Source organism: Bos taurus, chromosome 21 (genome assembly GCF_002263795.3).
Source record: "Bos taurus isolate L1 Dominette 01449 registration number 42190680 breed Hereford chromosome 21, ARS-UCD2.0, whole genome shotgun sequence".
NCBI classification, from domain to species: Eukaryota; Metazoa; Chordata; class Mammalia; order Artiodactyla; family Bovidae; genus Bos; species Bos taurus.
The window spans coordinates 30909288-30930150 of record NC_037348.1 but is presented as its reverse complement, the minus strand read 5'-3'; the positions used below and the strand labels follow the sequence as shown (position 1 = coordinate 30930150).

At 42.2% G+C, this 20863-nt stretch overlaps 2 protein-coding genes across 8 annotated transcripts in view; both read right to left on the bottom strand.

Moving 5' to 3' along the window:
• Positions 1-2297: 2297 nt before the first annotated feature.
• PSMA4 (proteasome 20S subunit alpha 4) lies at positions 2298-10148 on the bottom strand. Its single transcript, NM_001034381.2, has 9 exons — positions 10087-10148; positions 8067-8093; positions 7523-7565; positions 7104-7266; positions 5767-5844; positions 5310-5398; positions 4713-4843; positions 4100-4223; positions 2298-2710 (listed from the first exon to the last, which is right to left on the bottom strand). The coding sequence occupies exons 2-9, from the start codon at positions 8067-8069 to the stop codon at positions 2556-2558; spliced, it is 786 nt and encodes a 261-aa protein (NP_001029553.1). The 5' UTR covers positions 8070-8093; positions 10087-10148; the 3' UTR covers positions 2298-2555.
• Positions 10149-15095: 4947 nt separating this feature from the next.
• The window catches only part of HYKK (hydroxylysine kinase), a 29054-nt gene continuing 23286 nt past the window's right edge, over positions 15096-20863 (bottom strand). For 5 of the 7 annotated variants that reach the window (XM_059879086.1, XM_005221964.5, XM_005221963.5 and 2 more), the window contains one exon: positions 15096-17089. In XM_059879086.1, the coding sequence (XP_059735069.1) occupies positions 16629-17089 (461 nt within the window). In that variant the 3' untranslated portion in view covers positions 15096-16628. 7 annotated transcript variants of the gene reach the window in all.

Here is a 20863-nt window from a genome sequence, read left to right as displayed (position 1 = left end):
TGATTGAAGCAGCAGAGACTGTAGTGATAGTCCAAGTAGAGAGAGAATGGTGGTGTGGACCAGAGTCCCTGCAGGGGTAAATGGTTAGATTCTGGATATATTCTGGAGATAAAGACAACAACATTTATCAGGTCACATCTCCATCTACCTCTACTTCTGTGCATAGCAAGACTGAAAGGTCACTTTATAACAGCCCACCCTCATTATTTATGGATTCTGCATTTGTTTGCAAGTTTCTCCGTAACCCCAAAACCAATACAGTGGTGCTCTCCTGGTCACTGTGGACACACACAGAGCCACGGAAATATTTGTTGCCTGACATGCATCTTCCCAGCTGAAGTCAAACAAGGGGCCACTCTCTGCCTTCTTGCTTCAGCTCACACTGTAAAACTGGTCTCCTTGTGGTCTATTTTGTGCTATGCTTTCTGAATTCTTGTGCTTTTCATTGATTTCACTTTTTAAAATGTCCCCTCAGTGTATGCTGGCTAGTGTTCCTAAGCGTAAGAAGGCCGTGATGTGCCTTATGAAGAAAGTGTGTTAGATAAGCGTCACTTAGATATGAATTGAACTGCTGTCAGTCATAAGTTCAGTATTAATGAATTACCAATATATATTAAATGTCTTTAAACAGAAACGCACATAAAACAAGGTTATGTATTGATGTGTTGACAAAAATGTTGTGACCAGAGGCTCAAAGGAACCCAACCTGTTATTTCACTAGGAGCGAGGCCTCAGAATTTGCTAATTCAGTATTCATGTTGACTTCACAGAACATGGCTACCATGAATAACAAGAACCAACTGTATAGATTAAGAGTAAATAGAAAACAACAGAATTCTGTACAGCAATTATCCTTCAGTTAAAAAGAAAAGGGGCTTGGAAATTAGCTTAGCAAACAGAAATTTCCAAGGCACTGCTACTCCTTAAGGCTTCCCGCGGTGCTAGTGCTAAGAACCCACCTGCCAATGCAAAGAACAGCGGGCTCAGTCCCTGGGCTGGGAAGATTCCCTGGAGGAGGGCATGGCAACCCACTCCAGTATTCTTCCTGGAGAATCCCAGGGACAGAGAAACCTGGTAGGCTACTGTTTATAGGGTACCAAAGAGTAGGACATGACTGAAGTGACTTTGCATGCACATGCATAGCCTGGGTATAAAGGTGATTCCAATATGCAGCAAAGCACTTCTCAAACTTCGGTATGCATTTGAAACACATGCAAGCTTGTTAAAAGATTGCTGGGCTCTATGCCAAGATTTTGAATCAGGCTTGGGATAGGACGCCAGAATCTGCATTTCTAGCCAACTCCCAGGCGATGCTTGTTGATCCACAGACCACTTTAAGTAGCACTGCCTTTCAGCACTTCCATCAGAGAACTCTAAGTGACAGCATCCTCAGTGTACCTGAATTGAGCAAATCTCAGCAGTAGAGCACCCCTTGGATAAAACTGAACTATTCTCATCTCTTGGTCACGCTTTTCCTCTGTAGCCTTCGTTCCTCCTTCAGCCTTCCACGTGGCTTGTGCTGCCATCTGTGGGCAGCTGGTCTACTGCACAATCCTCAGCATCGTTTCCTTATATCCACATCACATCTGGCCTGGCTCAGTCCACATGTTCATTCTCAAACCCATTCCTACAGACTGAGGTAGGTGCTCACCTTTGTGACAGGAGTGGGGTTCTCTGACAGACCCACCAGGACCACCTGGAGTAGAGGGGTGGAAAACCAGAGTGGAAGACCCATAGCTTACAGGAACGATGGGCTCACGGTAGTGGTCACCTCTTGGGCAAGAGGAGAGAAGAATGAGACCTGAAATGAATACACAGGGGACTTCAAAAGTACTGATTAATTTGCTTCTGGAGCTGGGCAGTTGGTACATAGGGCTTTCATTTTAATTATGCCTTTCATGTTTTACAATGTTTGCATGTATGTATGGGTGTATACACACACACAATTTTTAAGTCCAGTAAGAATATCCATCAGTATCAAAGGCTGGCAAACCTAGAAGAGGAATGTGACTTATTTCACTGGACAAGCCTCTGATAGGGTAATATCAGATGAGGCCTAGAAGGACAGCTCTCTGTTTTGCTCAGATTGGGCTACAGGTTCTCCAAGTTGGTAGGGGAACAAAATAGGAAATCTCCACTGCACAGTTCCCATCTTTCTCTATTTATGCTGTTTACATTTCTGTCCATTTTTTAAAGGTTACTGCAAAGGTGGCCACACTACATTCATGAAAAAAACCACAGCCCTATTAATCCTGGTATCTTCAACAGTTATTGCTAGAGAATTTTTCCCTTCACCATTTCCATTCTTTCCAAATTTTATTCAAAAAAAAAAAAAAAAAGAGGGAGAGGGTGATTAAGATGTCCATAAAGAGTAATCATTATTACAATATTCACCTGGACAGAAATAACAAGGACCCAATTCAGTTGGTACCGTCCTATTTTCCCACTAGACAAGTTAAAAAAGTTTGTCAAAGCTTTCTCAAAGTGGAAGAGTAGGACAGCCTTTACACTGAAATGGTGCCCCAAATGAGTTATAAAATCCCTGATTTTGTCTTCTATTTATCCTTTTCTTTCTGTTCTTTTTCTTTCTTCTCACGCTCAGCTTTAGCTTCTTCTTCCTCATGTTTTTTGATCAACTGTTCCACTTCTTTTTGTTTGAGAACTCTGATGACAGTCTTTCCATTCTCTCTTGTTAGTGTGGCAATTTCCACTAGAAGCAAACACACACACATGTATTACAGGCAGCCATACTTAGCCAACACACTTAACGGGCAACTACAGTTTAATCTCTTCATACCCTTTGAGCTTTACTACACTTTTCCAAGTTTTCTGTCTAATACAATTAATTCATAGATACTTTTAAGGAAACAAAAATACTTTCCATCTGGTAATGCTTTTATGAATATTTTTATTTTAATATCTTCCTTATCTTCACCCATACTAACCTCTGAGCTGCTGTTCTGTTAATTTTAGGAAAAAGTTTTCAATACAACCAGCCAATTGCTCTAGCTAGCCTGACCAGAAGAAATCATAATCTCCTTGTTGGAATCTCTGCAGGCTCAGCCAGTATCTTTAACCACTATTTACATTTATTTTTCACAAACTTCTCAAAGGAAAAGTAGCCCCTATGACTACAGATGAGAAAAAGCAGACTAATACCAAAAGGAGAAGAGCTTCTGAGTAGGGGAAATCGAGTACTGCCTCCTGAAATTAAGTAGAAGTAGACAAGAGATAACAATCTGCAAGTAAATGGCATTTTTAAAGGAACACCAGAAGCTAAGTCATCCCAAATTAAATCAATATATTAATTTACCATAAGTTTTCAAACACATTATTTAGAAATATTGTTTTATGTGGTCATATTGCTATTGCTACTGCTAAGTCACTTCAGTCGTGTCCGACTCTGTGTGACCCCATAGACGGCAGCCCACCAGGCTCCCCCGTCCCTGGGATTCTCCAGGCAAGAACACTGGAGTGGGTTGCCATTTCCTTCTCCAATGCGTGAAAGTGAAGTCGCTCAGTCATGTTCGACCCTCAGCGACCCCGTGGACTGCAGCCTTCCAGGCTTCTCCATCCATGGGATTTTCCAGGCAAGAGTACTGGAGTGGGGTGCCATATGTGGTCATATAACTTTAGCTAAATATAGCATTTACAACTGCAAACATGGGCTTAACATAAAAGATCAGTAGATGCAGAACTTTTTAAAATGTTATACCTCTGATAAAGTACACCAAACATATATATATACACACACACACATATAAATATGTAACTTTCTTTCATATTCTTTAGTTTGTATATACATGAGCATAGATATTATCATTAAGAAGTCGATGAGATAAAATAGGATGGCTTAGATTTAATTACAGATTGAGAACATTCAGGCTCAAATCCTTAAGCTTGGAATGTAATGTGGAATTGTAGCTCCAGAACTTGTCAATGTTGACCCTGGTCAAGTCTAGGAAATGGTTATAAGGCCACCTAACTTAAAAAGGCTGCTGTTTCAATGAACTACATAACATGTTAAAGGCCTAACACAAGAGCCACTCAATTACTTCTCTCACTAAACAAACAAGTTATAGGAGCGCACATAAATTACCTTTTTCAGCAGACAGCTTACTAACATCCATGGTCTTATTTAGGACTTTGATAGCTAAAGCAAGTGCTGACTTCAAAGTCATTTCTCCTTCTTTGTAGTCTTGTTTTAACATTGATACAGCTGCCTATAAAACATAAAGAAGAATCAACATAGAGAATTTCCTTTAAAACTGTACATTTTTAGGAACACGAATAATGCCAAATTATTATTGGCATTATAACCAATATAAACAATTTCGATGGCAGGGAGGGTAGACATGGGATAGGGGTGTGAAGGAGGGAGGGTGATGATCTATGAATGGACCCCAGGGATCCGTGACAGAATTCAGGGAGTCTGTGACTATTCTGTGGGAAAAACCCAAAAAAACTAGATCTTATTTTCACAACTTCTAACTGAAAACTGGTACTTCCTTTCGTTATTATTGTAGGTAATAAATCCTAGCAGTATTAGTACTACCTGTGACTTTATCACCAATAGAAATCACGGAGATTTTCATATCATGTTAAGTTTGTTGCAGCTACTTTAAAATGTTGTTTACACTCATCACTACTTTGTAATTATGGCAGTGATTAGACCTTTTGCTAGATTTTTATAGCAACACAAAAATACTCACAGCACTATTGTTTCCAATGCATGTGGCTTTCCAACCTCCATAATTTCCACTAGGATCGCTCTGATAGAGCTGAAAGCCATAGTGCTTATCCCAGCCAATGTAAAGCAATGAAACACCAAAAGGACGTTTTCCTTTAACAGAGAAAACAAAGTCACACATATCAACACTCTAAATTTAACATCACTATGGTTACTTGAGCTCAGTGAATGTGGCTAACCCCTCTCCTGTGAAGTTAAGCATTCATAAACTGCTCATGTTCTGGCCACCACAGATAAGCTCCATCAGAAATTCCACTTTTGTTTCTAGGATTTGGATGCGGTGAGGAGAGGGAATACACAGATGACCAGTGCTGAATACCATTACTATTACGTAAAAAGTCATTTGTTTTCTGATTTTAACATGTTATTTTGGCCTTTCAGTAGTCTATTAATAAAATGTTTGATAGTCTACATAGTAGAAGCCAGTTAGTTCATGAAGCTGGAATGTATGAAAAGTGTCTACTTATTTCATTTTCAATTTCTTTTTACTGTTTCAAAAAGGTTATTACTCATAAAACGTTTTAACTCTTGGGAATAAAATTTCCAAAGGTTTCAGTACCTCCAAACTGTGTATAAGCTTGTTTGATATCACACAGTGCTGTGACCAACTGCTCACAAGGAATTGGCTCCTGATACTGTAATAAATACCTAGGATAAAGAAACTGGCATATTAATAGTTTTCTCTGAAACACTACACACACTAAGCAAAATATCCTTTTAAAAATATCTCTGCCATGGGGACAACATAATAGTTGTAATCTGAAGGGGGAAGGCAGAGGGTATGGCAACGCTTAATAACCTTACCGTAAACAATACTGGGTTGGCCAAAAAGTTCGTTCAGGTTTTCCATAAGATGAATGATCTTTTTGGCCAACCAAATATTTTACAAGTTTGGTTAAAGAAATAAACTGTAATTTTCAGTTAATAGGTTTTTAATTACTTTAATCTTTAAAAAAAATGCATTCTTCTTAGAAACATCAAAATTAACTTTACATATCAATTATTTATGACCATACCTTTGCGCAATGAGCCTCAGTTCATTGGTCAGAACATTAGCATCAGAAGTTATGCCTGCCACGCTACAGGCCATATCCCTTGCAGAAAAGAAAGACATTTATCTGTAATTAGGGAGGATGCTTGCCAGAGGTATTTTACAAGTTTTACAATACACTAAATTCTATTAGAAATTCACCATGCTTACTCACAGGTGCTACACCCTTCAGGCAAAAACTACATGAGTTTTATCTTTGTTGGAAACTTTCAACTTGTTGTCATTCAACACATAAGATAAAAAATGCACCCTTGAGTTCTTCACAACAGATGCATTTACCATCACCACCCTGTGAACAGGGCAAGAGAATAAACACTAGGAAGCTAGGGTAAATCCCAAGAAGATTCAACCGCAAGGAAGAAAAATGTTTAGCCAGACAGGAAGACAGACTACTTCACATTCTTGGGAATAAGTATTCTTACTTTCAAAGGCTTCACTTGATGGGGGTGAAGATGAAGGGACCCGAAGGGCAGGATATTTTTGAGCCTGACAAGGAAGCCCAGGGCTAGGCTCACTGGGAGAGTGCATTTTCTTTATCTACCCTCCGTTTCCTGAAGGCTGCCCCGGCTCTCCTACAGCCTTGACTCCTCTGGCACTGTGCCCAATCAAGCCTGCAGGCTGCTTGAGAGGGCCCGACAGTGACTGTGGAGGGATGACACTTTCCAGGGTGGGTGTATCAAAAAGGCCCTACAGCCAACATTCACATGGCGCACCACAGAAGGGAGGGTCTCCAATCAGCAAATCCACTCTGCTAGCTGCAGTCCTGTACACCCAAGTATAGCAGAAATTTCACTAGTGTACAGGCCCTGTCTAAACTTTTCTAAGACCTCCAGGAGGCATGGTCTTTGTTAAGATTCAGTATAATTAAAACTAATTCCTCCTAACCATTCTAAACAATACCTCGAAGTCCTCCTATATTCCTAACACTGTGCTAGCTTATTTCACTCATTCATTTTATTTCACTGAACTGCCACAATGACTCCAGTAGGCTCTACTGGAGGCCCAGAGAAGTTAAACAATGGGTGTGAAGTCACAGCTTGTATTGGTGGAACCTAGATTAAACCCAAAGCTGAGTGACCGCCATGCCTGTACTCTCATCACTGTACAACGTTTCTCCACTGAGTACCTGGCCCTGCATTTATGGTCGTGGGCTTCAAGGAGGTTTCAAGCAGGTTACGTTAAAACCAGGAATTTTCAAAAGTAAAAACACAACAAACTGTTCAATTGTACCGTGTCATAGTGCATAGCCCTCCCAAAATATGATGAGATGTTTTCAACTCTCTTCCCTAAGATTGCACTTACTCATTCAGTTTATAAATTTTTTCAGAAAAAAAGACTTCATCAAGAAGCTTGTGGATGTTGCGTCTCTCTGCTGCAAGCAGAACACCATCGTTTGCTAAAATTCCCAAACAGGTGCCTGCGTGTCCAATAGCTTCCATGGCATATTCAACTTGGTACAAGCGACCTACAAGACACAAGCAGAAAGAAACCAAGACTCTCCTCCTTGTTCTCGCACCACTGGTTCAAGAGCAATCAGCAACAACACTAGAGAGCTACAAACAACTGTCCCATTTTTACTAATAGTCCTATGAAGCCTAGTGACCATAACTATTAACCTAGTGACCATAACTACCTCAAAGTACAAAAAGGATGAACAACTTAACACTTAAAAAAATTTTTTTTTTTTTTTTTTGAGACAGATCAAATAATTTATATTTTACCTTCTGGAGAAAATATAGTGGTCCTGGAGTCATATCTTCGAGACTGCAAAGGAAAAACATACAAATGATTTCTACCCACTAAAAAAAGTCAACCCCTGCTGCTGCTAAGTCGCTTCAGTCATGTTCGACTCTGTGCGACCCCATAAACGGCAGCCCACCAGGCTCCCCTGTCCCTGGGATTCTCCAGGCAAGAACACTGGAGTGGGTTGCCATTTCCTTCTCCAATGCGTAAAAGTGAAAGTGAAGTCGCTCAGTCGTGTCCGACCCCTAGCGACCCCGTGGACTGCAGCCTACCAGGCTCCTCCGTCCATGGGATTTTCCAGGCAAAAGTACTGGAGTGGGATGCCATCGTGTTCTCTGAGTCAACCCCTGCAAACCCACAAATCATTTTACAGAACACATCCTGGCATGCAAAATTCAGCATATGGGAGGAAACTGATACGAAGACATCATTCCATTTCAATTTTCTCATGCAAGTTGGTAAGATGAGTACAAGCAATTTGATGTATCAGGCAACAGTTTATTGTCATGTATATTAACTCACCATGTTTTCTTAAGTTTATGATAATTCCTGTAAAAAGAAAATAAGGTAATTATTAAATGAAACCTACAGTTTAAAAAGCATTTCTTGACTTGAAAAAAATCTGTTTTGTCCACTGTCTTCATTCAGCCAACATTATGGTGCACCCAGGCACTATGCTAAATGCTGAAATACCAAGATCCTACCTATGTACGACCAATCCCTTTCCTGAAGAGTTTACAGTGAGGGAAGCAGACACAGAAGGACAATTATAAAGCAGTGTGGAAACAGAGGCACCAAGGGTAGAGTGGGAACAGGTTGGAGAAAATCCAGGAAGTAGTTTTTGTGAAACAAATACAGAATATGAGCCCATATTAGAGGCAGGAAAGGCAGAAATAAGGCTGAGAACATTCAGGTCTAAGAGGAAGAATGGGGGAAGAAAGAAGGAAAAGGCATTCCAGGCAGAGGAGAAAGCATGAACAAAGGGCACTGAGGCAGGATAGCTCAATGGGTAAGACAAGTTGCTGAAGTTAAAAAAAACATACATATGACATGGAAGCAACCTAGATGTCCATCTACAGATGAATGAGTAAAGAAGCTGTATTCATAGACACAATGAACTATTAGTCGGTCATAGTAAGGAACTAATTGGAGTAGGTTGAACCCAGGTGGATGAATCTAGAGCCTGTTATACAGAGTGAAGTGAGTCACAAAGTGAAAAACAAATATTGTATATTAACACATATACAGGAATCCAGGAAAATGGTACAGATGAACCTATTTGCAGGGCAGGGATAGACACAGATGTAGAGAAGGGACTTGTGGGCACAGTGAGGGGCAGGAGGAAGAGGTTGGGACGAATTGAGAGTAGCACTGAAATACACACACCATCATGTGTAAAACAGGTTAACTAGTGGGAAGCTGCTGTATAGCACAGGGAGCTCAGCCTAGTGCTCTGTCAACCTAGAAAGGTGGGATGGGAGTAGGTGGGATGGGAGTGAAGGGCTCAAGAGGGAGGGGATATATGCATACTTATGGCTGATTCACAACTTGTAGAGCAGAAACCAATACAACATTGTTAAGCAATTATCCTCCAATTAAAATTTTTTTAAAATATACAGATATATGAAAAAACTAAAGAACTAAACAAGTATCTAGATCATGTAGAGCTTTGAATGCCAAGCTAAGAGACTTAGGCTTTCTCCACAGGATGATACCGGGGTCCTGAACCATGAAAGGGAGAAGCGGGACAGCAATCTTGGGCATTATTACTATTTCTACAGAAGACAACATTGGGGCTCTGCGTGACTTGGTTGAAAAGCCAAACTTCGGCTTCCAGAGCCAATTTTCCCAAATCCTGGAATATTGAGAATTAAGAATGGAAAAATAAGCAGGGATCAGGCCCCGAAGGCCCGCATGCCCAGGTAAAAACTGTGAATTTTATCTCTTAAGCAATGGGGCTCCAAAGAATAATGCTGGGCCAAAGAGCCACAGAAGCTGACTGGCATTTTAGAAAGATCGCTCTGGCTGGTGAAGACTGGGGCAGAATAACCAGTTATGAGGGTACTGCAACAGGCAGCTGAAAGGTAAGTGTGGCCCTGAGCAAAGAGCCAGGAGGGCACAGAGAGGAGACCCGCCGGGCTTCTGATTCGCGCGAGAACACAACTTTCTCATCTCCACGCCGGTCAACCGCCCGAGGCGAGTCACCCGCACCTCCTCTCCCGCAGCTTCATTTTCGCATACGAACTCTTCCTGGGACCGAGGCAGCCCTACCACTCTGTCCTGCCCACCAGGCCCGCGCCCGCCCCGCCGCCCGAGCGTCCCCGGCCCCGCGATGCCCGCTCAGCGCAGGGAAGCCCGATGGAGGCCGGCCGGGGCCAGTTCCCCGGCGGGTCCGTCACTGACGAGCCGGTGCAGAGTCATCGTGCCCACGGCTCCTCGGCGGCCGCTGCAGGCCGGGACCCGCTCTGCCGCGAGGCTCACGGCTCCGGCCTGCAGGGAGAGCGGCCAAGCTTCCGAGGATGCGCAACGGGTAAAGGCTCACCGGAGGGAAGACGCTGAAGAGTGGAGACCGACACCGAGCACCTTTCTCCACGGGAAAGACACTACTGTGCCCGAGTATCCGCTGCTAATATGGCCCCCGCGCGTGCGCAGAACCGCCGGGGGTGGGGCAGCCGAGGACGCGGAAGTTCTTCTGGCGGGGCGGAGCGAGAGTCTATTGCCCTAACGGGCGCTGGGGAATTGGGGTACGAAGGCACTGGTAGGGGTCTCAGCCCAACGAAGGGGCACTAGAACATGAGGAGGAGGGCAGGAAGACGCTGGCCAAGGAGGAAGTGGAATTATGGCTCATGACCCTTTCCCACGCTTTGCGTTCTATTTTCACTTTCACTTTCGGTTCAGCACTAAGTCATAACCTCCAGCAAAGCAATGGTGTTCAGTTCAGTCAGTTCAGTCAGATCAGTCGCTCAGTCGTGTCCGACTCTTCGCCCCCATGGACTGCAGCACGCCGGGCTTCCCTGTCCATCACCAACTCCAGGAGCTTACTCAAACTCATGTCCATTGAATCGGTGATGCCATCCAACCATCTTATCCTCTGTCATCGCCTTTTCCTCCCGCCTTCAGTCTTTCCCAGCATCAGGGTCTTTCCCAATGAGTCAGTTCTTCGCATCAGGTGGTCAAAGTATTGGAGTTTCAGCTTCAGCATCAGTCCTTCCAGTGGATATTCAGGACTGATTTCCTTTAGGATGGACTGGTTGGATCTCCTTGCAGTCCAAGGGACTCTCAAGAGTCTTCTCCAACACCACAGTTCAAAATTATCAATTCTTCAGTACTCAGCTTTCTTTATAGTCCAACTCTCACATCCATACATGACTACTGGAAAAACCATAGCTTTGACTAGACGGACCTTTGTTGGCAAAGTAATGTCTCTGTTTCTTAATATGCTGTCTAGGTTGGTCATAACTTTTCTTCTCAGATGGTAAAGAATCTTCCTGCAATGCAATGCAGGAGACCTGGGTTTAATCCCTGGGTTAGGAAGATCCCCTGGAGACGGGAATATGAACCCACCCCAGTATTCTTGCCTGGAGAATTCCCTGGACAGAGGAGCCTGGTGGCCATAGACTTTGGGGTCGCAGAGAGTCGGACAAAACGACTGAGCAACTTAACACTTTTACTTTGCCTTCCCTGGTGGCAATGGTGTGGGATTGCCTGTTAATTGCTTGCTTTTCCTGCCCTGTTCTCAAAACGGGCCCAAGCACCTCAGATTTTACCCTTCACCCTCCCTCTTATCATCTCCCTTCTTGAATATACCTTCCACTTTCATTGCTAATACATGTATTTTTATACATATAAAGCAAATTATCATGAGGTTTACATCTTTGGGAGAACTTTCACCTTAGTATCCTCCTCTGCCTTTGACGTCATTGGAAAGGATTCCTCTGACCAATCTTGTTAAAGCAATAACCTACCATAAGCATACACACCTGTTATGTTCTGTACAGAAACTATGTTTATTTGCGTTTTCATTATCCATCTCTCTGTTCCACCACTTTTTAAAATATGGCTTCAGTCCCTATGTAAACTATCTACTATTTATGTTTTAAGTTTCTTCAAGGGAGACGATTGACTAGGTCTGGATTAACGTGTAGTCATTTGCTCAGTCTCCTCCAAGAAAAGGTCCACAGGGTAGGGACTTTGTCCTCTTCATGTAGGTAAAAAATTTATTATTCAGAGTTCTGGGCTTTGAAAAGGAGGTAGCTTGAGAATGAGTTGTGGTTTGAGGTCTCTCCATTTCTGCTTCCCAGGCACATAGGAAGGAGAGCCAAGGCAAGATGGCAAGAGCCACATCCAGACGGTGTTCTGAAAGCATGCTTAGGTGGCAGCGTAACTTTTGCGATCTCTGAGGATCCCTGCCACCTTAGTTCATCCTGCAGAATTAAGCATTAAGAATTTTAAGTGAGAGGTAGAATTTATTAGGTCAAAAGAAGAGGGAGCCATTGAGATAAAAGGGCAGAAGTAAAAATGAGTTTAACAAGTGGCTGACAGAGTAGTTCGGTCTGGCCAGAGTGAAGCAGGCAGTAAACGAAGGAAAAGAGGAAAGGTATTTTAGGCCAAATTTAGAACACTCTCAATGATAGAATTTTTTCTCTATAGGTAGTGGGAAAAGAGGATTAAATTGATGTTTTAGGATGATGAAGCCTCATGATCTTCCATCCCACATGTTCCTCCTACAATGTGGCATGGATGCTTCCCACTGAGAGGTGCTGTGTCCCCTTGCCCTGAATCTGGGTGGGCGTGTGACTTCAATGGAAGTAATATCATATGACTTTCAAAGGCAGGTCATAAAATATATGTTCCTGTCTTGTTCTCTTGGGCAGGTGTTTCTTGGAACCCCAGCACCATGCTGTGAGGGAGCAGAGACCAAACGGAGAGATGTTCCACCAACAGCCCAGATGAGGTTCCAGCGTGTCCCGCAGATTTGTGAGTGAGGATTCCTCCAGATGATTTTAGTCCTCTGTCACTGAATCTCCCCCAGCCATGAAACCTTCCCCAGCATTCAGGTTTTCCCAGCTAAGGCCTCCGACATCGTGGAGCAGAGACAAGCTGTCCTAATGCCTGTCTGAATTCATGACCTGAAGACACCATAAGATTAAAAAACATTATTGAGCTTTTAAGCCACTAAGTTTTTGGTTAAATTGTCACACAGCAATATAATGTAATTAGAGTTTTTATCTGCCCCTACCTAATATGAAGGATATAGCCCGCCAGGCTCTTCTGTCCACGGAATTCTCCAGGCAAGAAGACTGGAGTGGGTGGACATTCCCTTCTCCAGGGGATCTTCCCGACCCAAGAATCGAACCCAGGTCTCTTGCAATGCAGGCAGATTCTTTACTGTCTGAGCCAACCAGGAAACCTTAATATGAAGGATGTAGGTTGGATAATAAGACCAGAAACTAAAGCCCTGTTGCAGTCGAGAGGGGCTAAAAGCCTGGACAGGAAAAGATACTTGCAAGAGTAGAGTCTTTGCTGGACAAATGGTATTAATTCCCAAACCTAGAACTGGATTTTCTCCTCATTGGTGGAAAGAACCAAAGACTGGCACCTGTAGATGTGCGTTCATTCTAACAGTTCATCAGAGAGACCTTTATTAAGGGTGTGCTAGGGGCTGGGCAGGGAACTTGGTTCTGAAGATAATGAAATAAATATTATTCAGTTTATGCCACCAAAGAGTTTATAAGCCACATTGAACTGATTGACTGGAGATAAGCTGCAGCAAACCCCAAATAGTAAAATAGCAATGCAAGGCAGCACATATTTAATTGAAAGGGTGCTCAGTAATATTTGTATACATAATTCAAGGAAAGAGAACCCATGTTAACTGGAGGACCAAACAAGTAGGAAATCTTGAACTCTCAGAAACCTAAGAGTTTCACGGTGTAAGAAAATGAATAGTGGTCTGGGAGTGAAATACAAGTTTTAGTTCAGTTTTCTAGTCCCCAGTTTCCTGAATGGTCAAACCAGATAAAAATCACAACCCCTTAAATTTGGGAAGCATAAGTATCTTTCTGTAAATCATCTCATTTGATTGTTCTAACACAGGGTGTGTGTTAGGTGGGCCCACAGGGAGGAGAGGAAGGGGGAGAGAGGAAGTGGTGTGGGTACCTGGTTCTCTTGGAGTAAACTCCTTCAACTTTTTAAGCATCTATTTCCTCATCTGAAAATGGGAATTAATCATAAGAGTACTTCTCTCATGGGTTTATAGTGGAGATTAAGTGAGATAATGCATGTAAAGTACTGTGATATAACATAAAATATATGTTTGGTCTTTGTCCCCTGTTTTAAAGCCTTTAAAACTCTTGTAATTTTCTGAGTGGTAGGGGAGAGAGGAGTGTCTTTTTTATTCATAATAAGCTGCTTTCAGCTACATCTGAATTTATGCTAACGAGGTGAGTCATGAAGGATGGGGGCTGGTTATGAACAGAACCAACCAAGGGACTAGAGGACTGGAACTTTCCCCCTGCCTTCTGGGGAGGGGGAGGGGAGGGAGATTGATTTAACCACCAGTGGTCAATGATTTGATCAACGATACCTACATAATGAAGTCACTATAAAAGCCCTAACCAAAGAGGTTCAGGAGCTTCTGGGTTGGTGAGCAGATCCACATGCCAGGAGCATGGTCCTCTGCAACTCGAGACAGACAGAGCTTCAGTGCTTAGGCCCCTTCTGGACCTCATCTTATACGCTTCTTCCTCTGTTCATCTTTTATTATTATACCCTTTATAATAAATTAATAAACATAAGTAAGCATTTCCCTGAGTTCTGTGAGCTGTCCTAGCAAATTATAGAACCCGAGGAGGGGGTCATGAGAACCCCCAACTTACAGCCAGTTGGTCAGAAGCACAACTTGGGACTTGAGGCTAGCATCTGAAGTGGAGGCAGTTTTGAGGGACTGGGCCCTTAACCTGGGGGGTCTGCTCTAGCTCCAAATCAGATCAGTCGCTCAGTCGTGTCCGACTCTTTGCGACCCCATGAATTGCAGCACGCCAGGCCTCCCTGTCCATCACCATCTCCTGGAGTTCACTCAGACTCACGCCCTTCGAGTCAGTGATGCCATTCAGCCATCTCATCCTCTGTCGTCCCCTTCTCTTGCCCCCAATCCCTCCCAGCATCAGAGTCTTTTCCAATGAGTCAACTCTTCGCATGAGGTGGCCAAAGTACTGGAGTTTCAGCTTTAGCATCATTCCTTCCAAAGAAATCCCAGGGCTGATCTCCTTCAGAATGGACTGGTTGGACCTCCTTGCAGTCCAAGGGACTCTCAAGAGTCTTCTCCAACACCACAGTTCAAAAGCATCAATTCTTCGGCGCTCAGCCTTCTTCACAGTCCAACTCTCACATCCATACATGACCACAGGAAAAACCATAGCCTTGACTAGACGGACCTTTGTTGGCTGCAAATAGTTAGTGTCAAATTGCTTAATGTGAGGGGAAAACCCCACATGTTTAGAGTGAGAATTATTGTGAGAGTAGAAAGAGTTTTCTTTTAAATACTTAATACTCAATAAATATTGGTTTTTATTGTACACTGCTAAACAGTACAGCAGGAAGGATATGGATTTGATCGTCATTTACTGATCTAAAATTCTGATTCCTAAGAATCAGATCACTGACTGAATATGAGAGGCAAAAAGAAAGGTACTCCAGTATTCTGAGTTTGGGTAACCTGGTTCATTCACTTAGTAGACATTTATTAAGTCTTTTATATGTGCCAAGCCCTGTGCTGAGAACTTTGCATTAATCGCTAAGAAATCCTCACACTTACTCCTTCAAGTAAGTGTTACAGGAACTGTAAGATAGGTGCTACTTCACCTTCACAGACAAGGAAACTGAGGCACAGAGAAGTTAAAGATGAACATAAGAATGATACAAATGAGTGATACAAAATTCAGAGACCTAGTTTGGAGAGAATAGATAGCTCTGTAGGTAGGTGGTTAGATGGTTTTACATATATATTCTCATATATATCAAAAGAGATAACTACCAAAAAGGTGTTTGAATGGCCAGGGTTCTAGACTTGAGTCGTCCACAGAGAATGGAGAGCTACAAACGACAAGACTAAGTAAATGACTATTTACTGTTTATCACACTAAGGGAGACATGACCAGAAATCAGTGAAGGAAATACAGTGTATGAATAAAGTCAGGTTTACATAAGCTATGTTCTCCAATATTATATATTCATATGAAAAGAAACATAAATGGTAGAGGATTTTAAAATATCTGCTTGGGGTCTTTCTTGGTATCAGCGTGAAAACTGTTTAGATACCTCATGAGTTAGTGGCCTTGTCTGGGTGTCTTATTTGCTTACTTGCAGTTCCAGTGAGTGCTGGCATCTGCCTCTGGAGTTTCAGTTTCAACTGCCCTCTCAGACAAGTTAAAGCTTTCTCTTATGAATACTACATCTGTTTTCTCCTAAGGCCTCTTAGTGTGTGCCTTATTTTCTCCAGCCTTTCTTCTAGGATACATTAATTTGAAAATATTTTTAAAGACCATGGGAAAGGCACTATACCAGTGTAAGAATGGATGAAAGACAAAAAAACAATGTACATGGTTTCTGCCCTCAAATAGCTCTTAGACTAGATGATTATACAGCCATCACCCATGACACCAAGTGATGTACTGTACAAAAGGCAGAGTTCAAAGAGATTCTGAACAATGAAGAGATGGGAGAAGGCTTCACAGAACTGGTGATATGTTAACTAGGTCTGTATGTTGCATTCACTTATCTAAAATATGTGAATATATCTATACATATATAGTCCTTTCAAAGTTAAAAAAAATCATTGATCTTGAGAGATTATTTGATTCAAAATATCACTCTGCATGTTTGATACACAAGGTAAGTGAAACCCATAGAAAGACATGCTTTCTCATGCAGTACTTTCTTAGGTTAAAAAAATGGTCATGAAATTATTAGAAGACCTTAGTGGTTACATGTGCATTGATATGTTTCATCAATTCATCTTTAACTGTGCAGGAAAACGGTCCTATTGGCTCTTCATTACCCAAGTTAATGTGAATTTTTATCTAGTCACATGGAGATCCCAGATTCATAGGATTTGGCAGTTTCAAACCAGATTTCTTCTACAGCTTTCCGGCCCATGTCAAACATTTGCTGTAAGTGCTTCCACCCGGTTTTTGCAGTAATCATGAGATATTCTTCATTCTCTGGGTATAGCTGGCAAGAGTATGCAGCTAGGACAAGTGACTGACAAAAACGACTGCATACAAGTAGAAACAAAGCACCTCTCTCCACAGGAGTCAGTGGGACCACACTTTCAAACCCAGCAAGGACATGGCCTCCTACTTGTATAGGAGTCTTGCTTTCAATCATCATGTACATGATGGTGATCGCCACTTCAAACACGTAGTAACCGTAGCTCATGTCATCAAAATCTAAAATCCCAGACACCTGATATACGGCATCTCCAAAGGCTGACTCGCTGGACACTATTAAAATGTTGTGGTCGTTAAGATCTCCGTGATTGATACCTGAAAGGAGAAAAATTAAGCCAAGTAAAAACAGTTGTTTAATACCCGAATTCATTCTCTTTCCATTACTCTTTCTCAGATGGTGATGGTGGTTTTGTTACTAAGTCATGTCCAACTCTGCGACCCCATGGACTGTAGCCCACCAGGCTCCTCTGTCCGTGGGATTTCCCAGGCAAGAATGTTGGAGTGGTCTGCCATTTCCTTCTCCACTTTCTCAGGTTTGGGCATTCAAATAATTTGATGAGCAATCAGAGATGAAGAGCTAAACCCTCTTTTTCTTGAGAAATAAAACAACTTCCTCTGAAAAGGATAAAAGCAGTTAATTTGGTGGTTGCTTTTGCTTTTCATCAATACAACAACAGAAGAGGGAGACTGTAGTCATTGCAAACACCTAATTTTGGCTCTGAGCCAATGAAAATTGAAATGTTTCATCAATTCATCTTTAAGTTCTTTACCCTTTACTTGTCTAATATATATAGATATATGCATATATACATTCATGTTATTATAAGAAGCAAAGAGTCCTAGAATGGACCAGATGTGCCTTTATTTTAACCTAGAAAAGAAATTTCTGATGACAAAGTAATTCTGAATTTCTCTAGTCTTCTGATAACTGGAATAGATGATGTTATTTTAAGTCAGTACCACTCAAAGTGGGGGCCTGTGGCTAGTGCTGGCCCACAAACTGTTATTAGTCTGCATTAGAATAAAAACAGACATTAAGACTGTTTTATTTTTCATCAAAGAGTATGACGGGGCCTTATCTCATTAACAGTATAGCCCAGTTTGGATGTTGTCAAACTCGCATGGTAAATCATGTGTGGTATGAGCCATGAACTAATCTTGAACAGTAGGGCCAAATGTATCAGGCTTCAGGGAGTTGGGAGAAAAACCCAAACTTGTCTTTTACAATGGAGAGTTTGAGAAGCACTGATTTAAACCACTGAGTGAGGACTGGGAGGAGATGGGGATGTCTGTGCACACTGTCACGTACTTTATAATAAGTACATGATACAAAGTCCAGAATATTAGCTTTTAAATATAACACTGATTTCTTCTCTATGACTTCAGATCAGATCAGTCGCTCAGTCGTGTCCGACTCTTTGCGACCTCATGAATCGCAGCACGCCAGGCCTCCCTGTCCCTCACCAACTCCCGGAGTTCACTGAGACTCACATCCATCGAGTCAGTGATGCCATCCAGCCATCTCATCCTCTGTTGTCCCCTTCTCCTCTTGCCCCCAATCCCTCCCAGCATCAGAGTCTTAGGGTTGTGTAAATCATGCTTAAGTGATGTAGTACAGTTGGTGGCCTGTAGAAGCAATGAATATTAGTGTAAACTACATGTTTCTGATATGATGGTGGGCAAGAATCCCTTAGAAGAAATGGAGTAGCCATCATAATCAACAAAAGAGTCCAAAATGCAGTACCTGGATGCAATCTCAAAAATGACAGAATGATCTCTGTTCATTTCCAAGGCAAACCATTCAATATCACGGTAATCCAAATCTAAGCCCTGACCAATAATGCTGAAGAAGCTGAAGTTGAATGGTTCTATGAAGACCTACAAGACCTTTTAGAACTAACACCCAAAAAAGATCTCCTTTTCATTATAGGGGACTGGAACGCAAAAGTAGGAAGTCAAGAAACACCTGGAGTAACAGGCGAATTTGGCCTTGGCGTACAGAATGAAGCAGGGCAAAGGTTAATAGAGTTTTGCCAAGAAAACTCATTGGTCATAGCAAACATCCTCTTCCAACAACACAAGAGAAGACTCTATACATGGACATCACCAGATGGTCAACCTCGAAATCAGATTGATTATATTCTTTGCAGCCAAAGATGGAGAAGCTCTATACAGTCAGCAAAAACAAGACCGGGAGCTGACTGTGGCTCAGATCATGAACTCTTTTTTGCCAAATTCAGACTTAAATTGAAGAAACTAGGGAAAACCACTAGACCATTCAGGTATGACCTAAATCAAATCTCTTACAATTATACAGTGGAAGTGAGAAATAGATTTAAGTAAGAAATAGATTTAATCTAGAAATAGATTAGATCTGATAGAGTGCCTGATGAACTATGGATGGAGGTTTGTGACATTGTACAGGAGACAGGGATCAAGACCATCCCCAAGATAAAGAAATGCAAAAAAGCAAAATGGCTGTCTGAGGAGACCTTACAAATAGCTGTGAAAAGAAGAGAGGCGAAAAGCAAAGGAGAAAAGGAAAGATATACCCATGTGAATGCAGAGTTCCAAAGAATAGCAAAGAGAGATAAGAAAGCCTTCCTCAGTGATCAGAGCAAAGAAATAGAGAAAAACAATAGAATGGGAAAGACTAGAGATCTCTTCAAGAAAATTAGAGATACCAAGGGAACATTTCATGCAAAGATAGGCTCAAAAAAAGAACAGAAATGGTGTGGACCTAACAGAAGCAGAAGAGGTGGCAAGAATACACAGAAGAACTATACAAAAAAGATCTTCACAACCCGGGCCACAGGACTGGAAAAGGTCACTTTTCATTCCAATCCCAAAGAAAGGCAATGCCAAAGAATGCTCAAACTATCACACAATTGCACTCATCTCACACGCTACTAAAGTAATGCTCAAAATTCTCCAAGCCAGGCTTCAGCAATACGTGAACCATGATCTTCCAGATGTTTAAGCTGGTTTTAGAAAAGGCAGAGGAACCAGAGATCAAATTGCCAACATCTGCTGGATCATCAAAAAAGCAAGAGAGTCCCAGAAAAACATCCATTTTTCCTTTATTGACTATGCCAAAGCCTTTGACTGTGTGGATCACAACAAACTGTGGAAAATTCTGAAAGAGATGAGAATACCAGACCACCTGACCTGCCTCTTGAGAAATCTGTATGCAGGTCAAGAAGCAACAGTTAGAACTGGACATGGAACAACAGACTGGTTCCAAATAGTGAAAGGAGTACGTCAAGGCTGTATATTGTCACCCTGCTTATTTAACTTACATGCAGAGTACATCATGAGAAACGCTGGACTGGAAGAAGCACAAGCTGGAATCAAGATTGCCGGGAGAAATTTCAATAACCTCAGATATGCATATGACCTAGATAGCATACTGAAGAGCAGAAACATTACTTTGCCAACAAAGGTCCGTCTAGTCAAGGCTATGGTTTTTCCAGTGGTCATGTATGGATGTGAGAGTTGGACTGTGAAGAAAGCTGAGAGCCAAAGAATTGATGCTTTTGAACTGTGGTGTTGGAGAATACTCTTGACAGTCCCTTGGACTGCAAGGAGATCCAACCAGTCCATTCTAAAGGAGATCAGCCCTGGGTGTTCTTTGGAAAGAATGATGCTAAAGCTGAAACTCCAGTACTTTGGCCACCTCATGCGAAGAGTTGACTCATTGGAAAAGACTCTGATGCTGGGAGGGATTGGGGGCAGGAGGAGAAGGGGATGACAGGGGATGAGATGGCTGGATGGCATCACCGACTCGATGGACGTGAGTCTGAGTGAACTCCGGGAGTTGGTGATGGACAGGGAGGCCTGGCGTGCTGCGATTCATGGGGTCGCAAAGAGTCGGACATGACTGAGCGACTGAACTGAACTGATGCAGATGACACCACTCTTAAAGCAGAAAGTGAAGAAGAACTAAAAAGCCTCCAGATGAAAATGAAAGAGGAGAGTAAAAAGTTGGCTTAAAGCTCAACATTCAGAAAACTAAGATCCTGGCATCCGGTCCCATCACTGCATGGCAAATAGATGGGGAAACAAAGGAAACAGTGGCAAACTTAATAT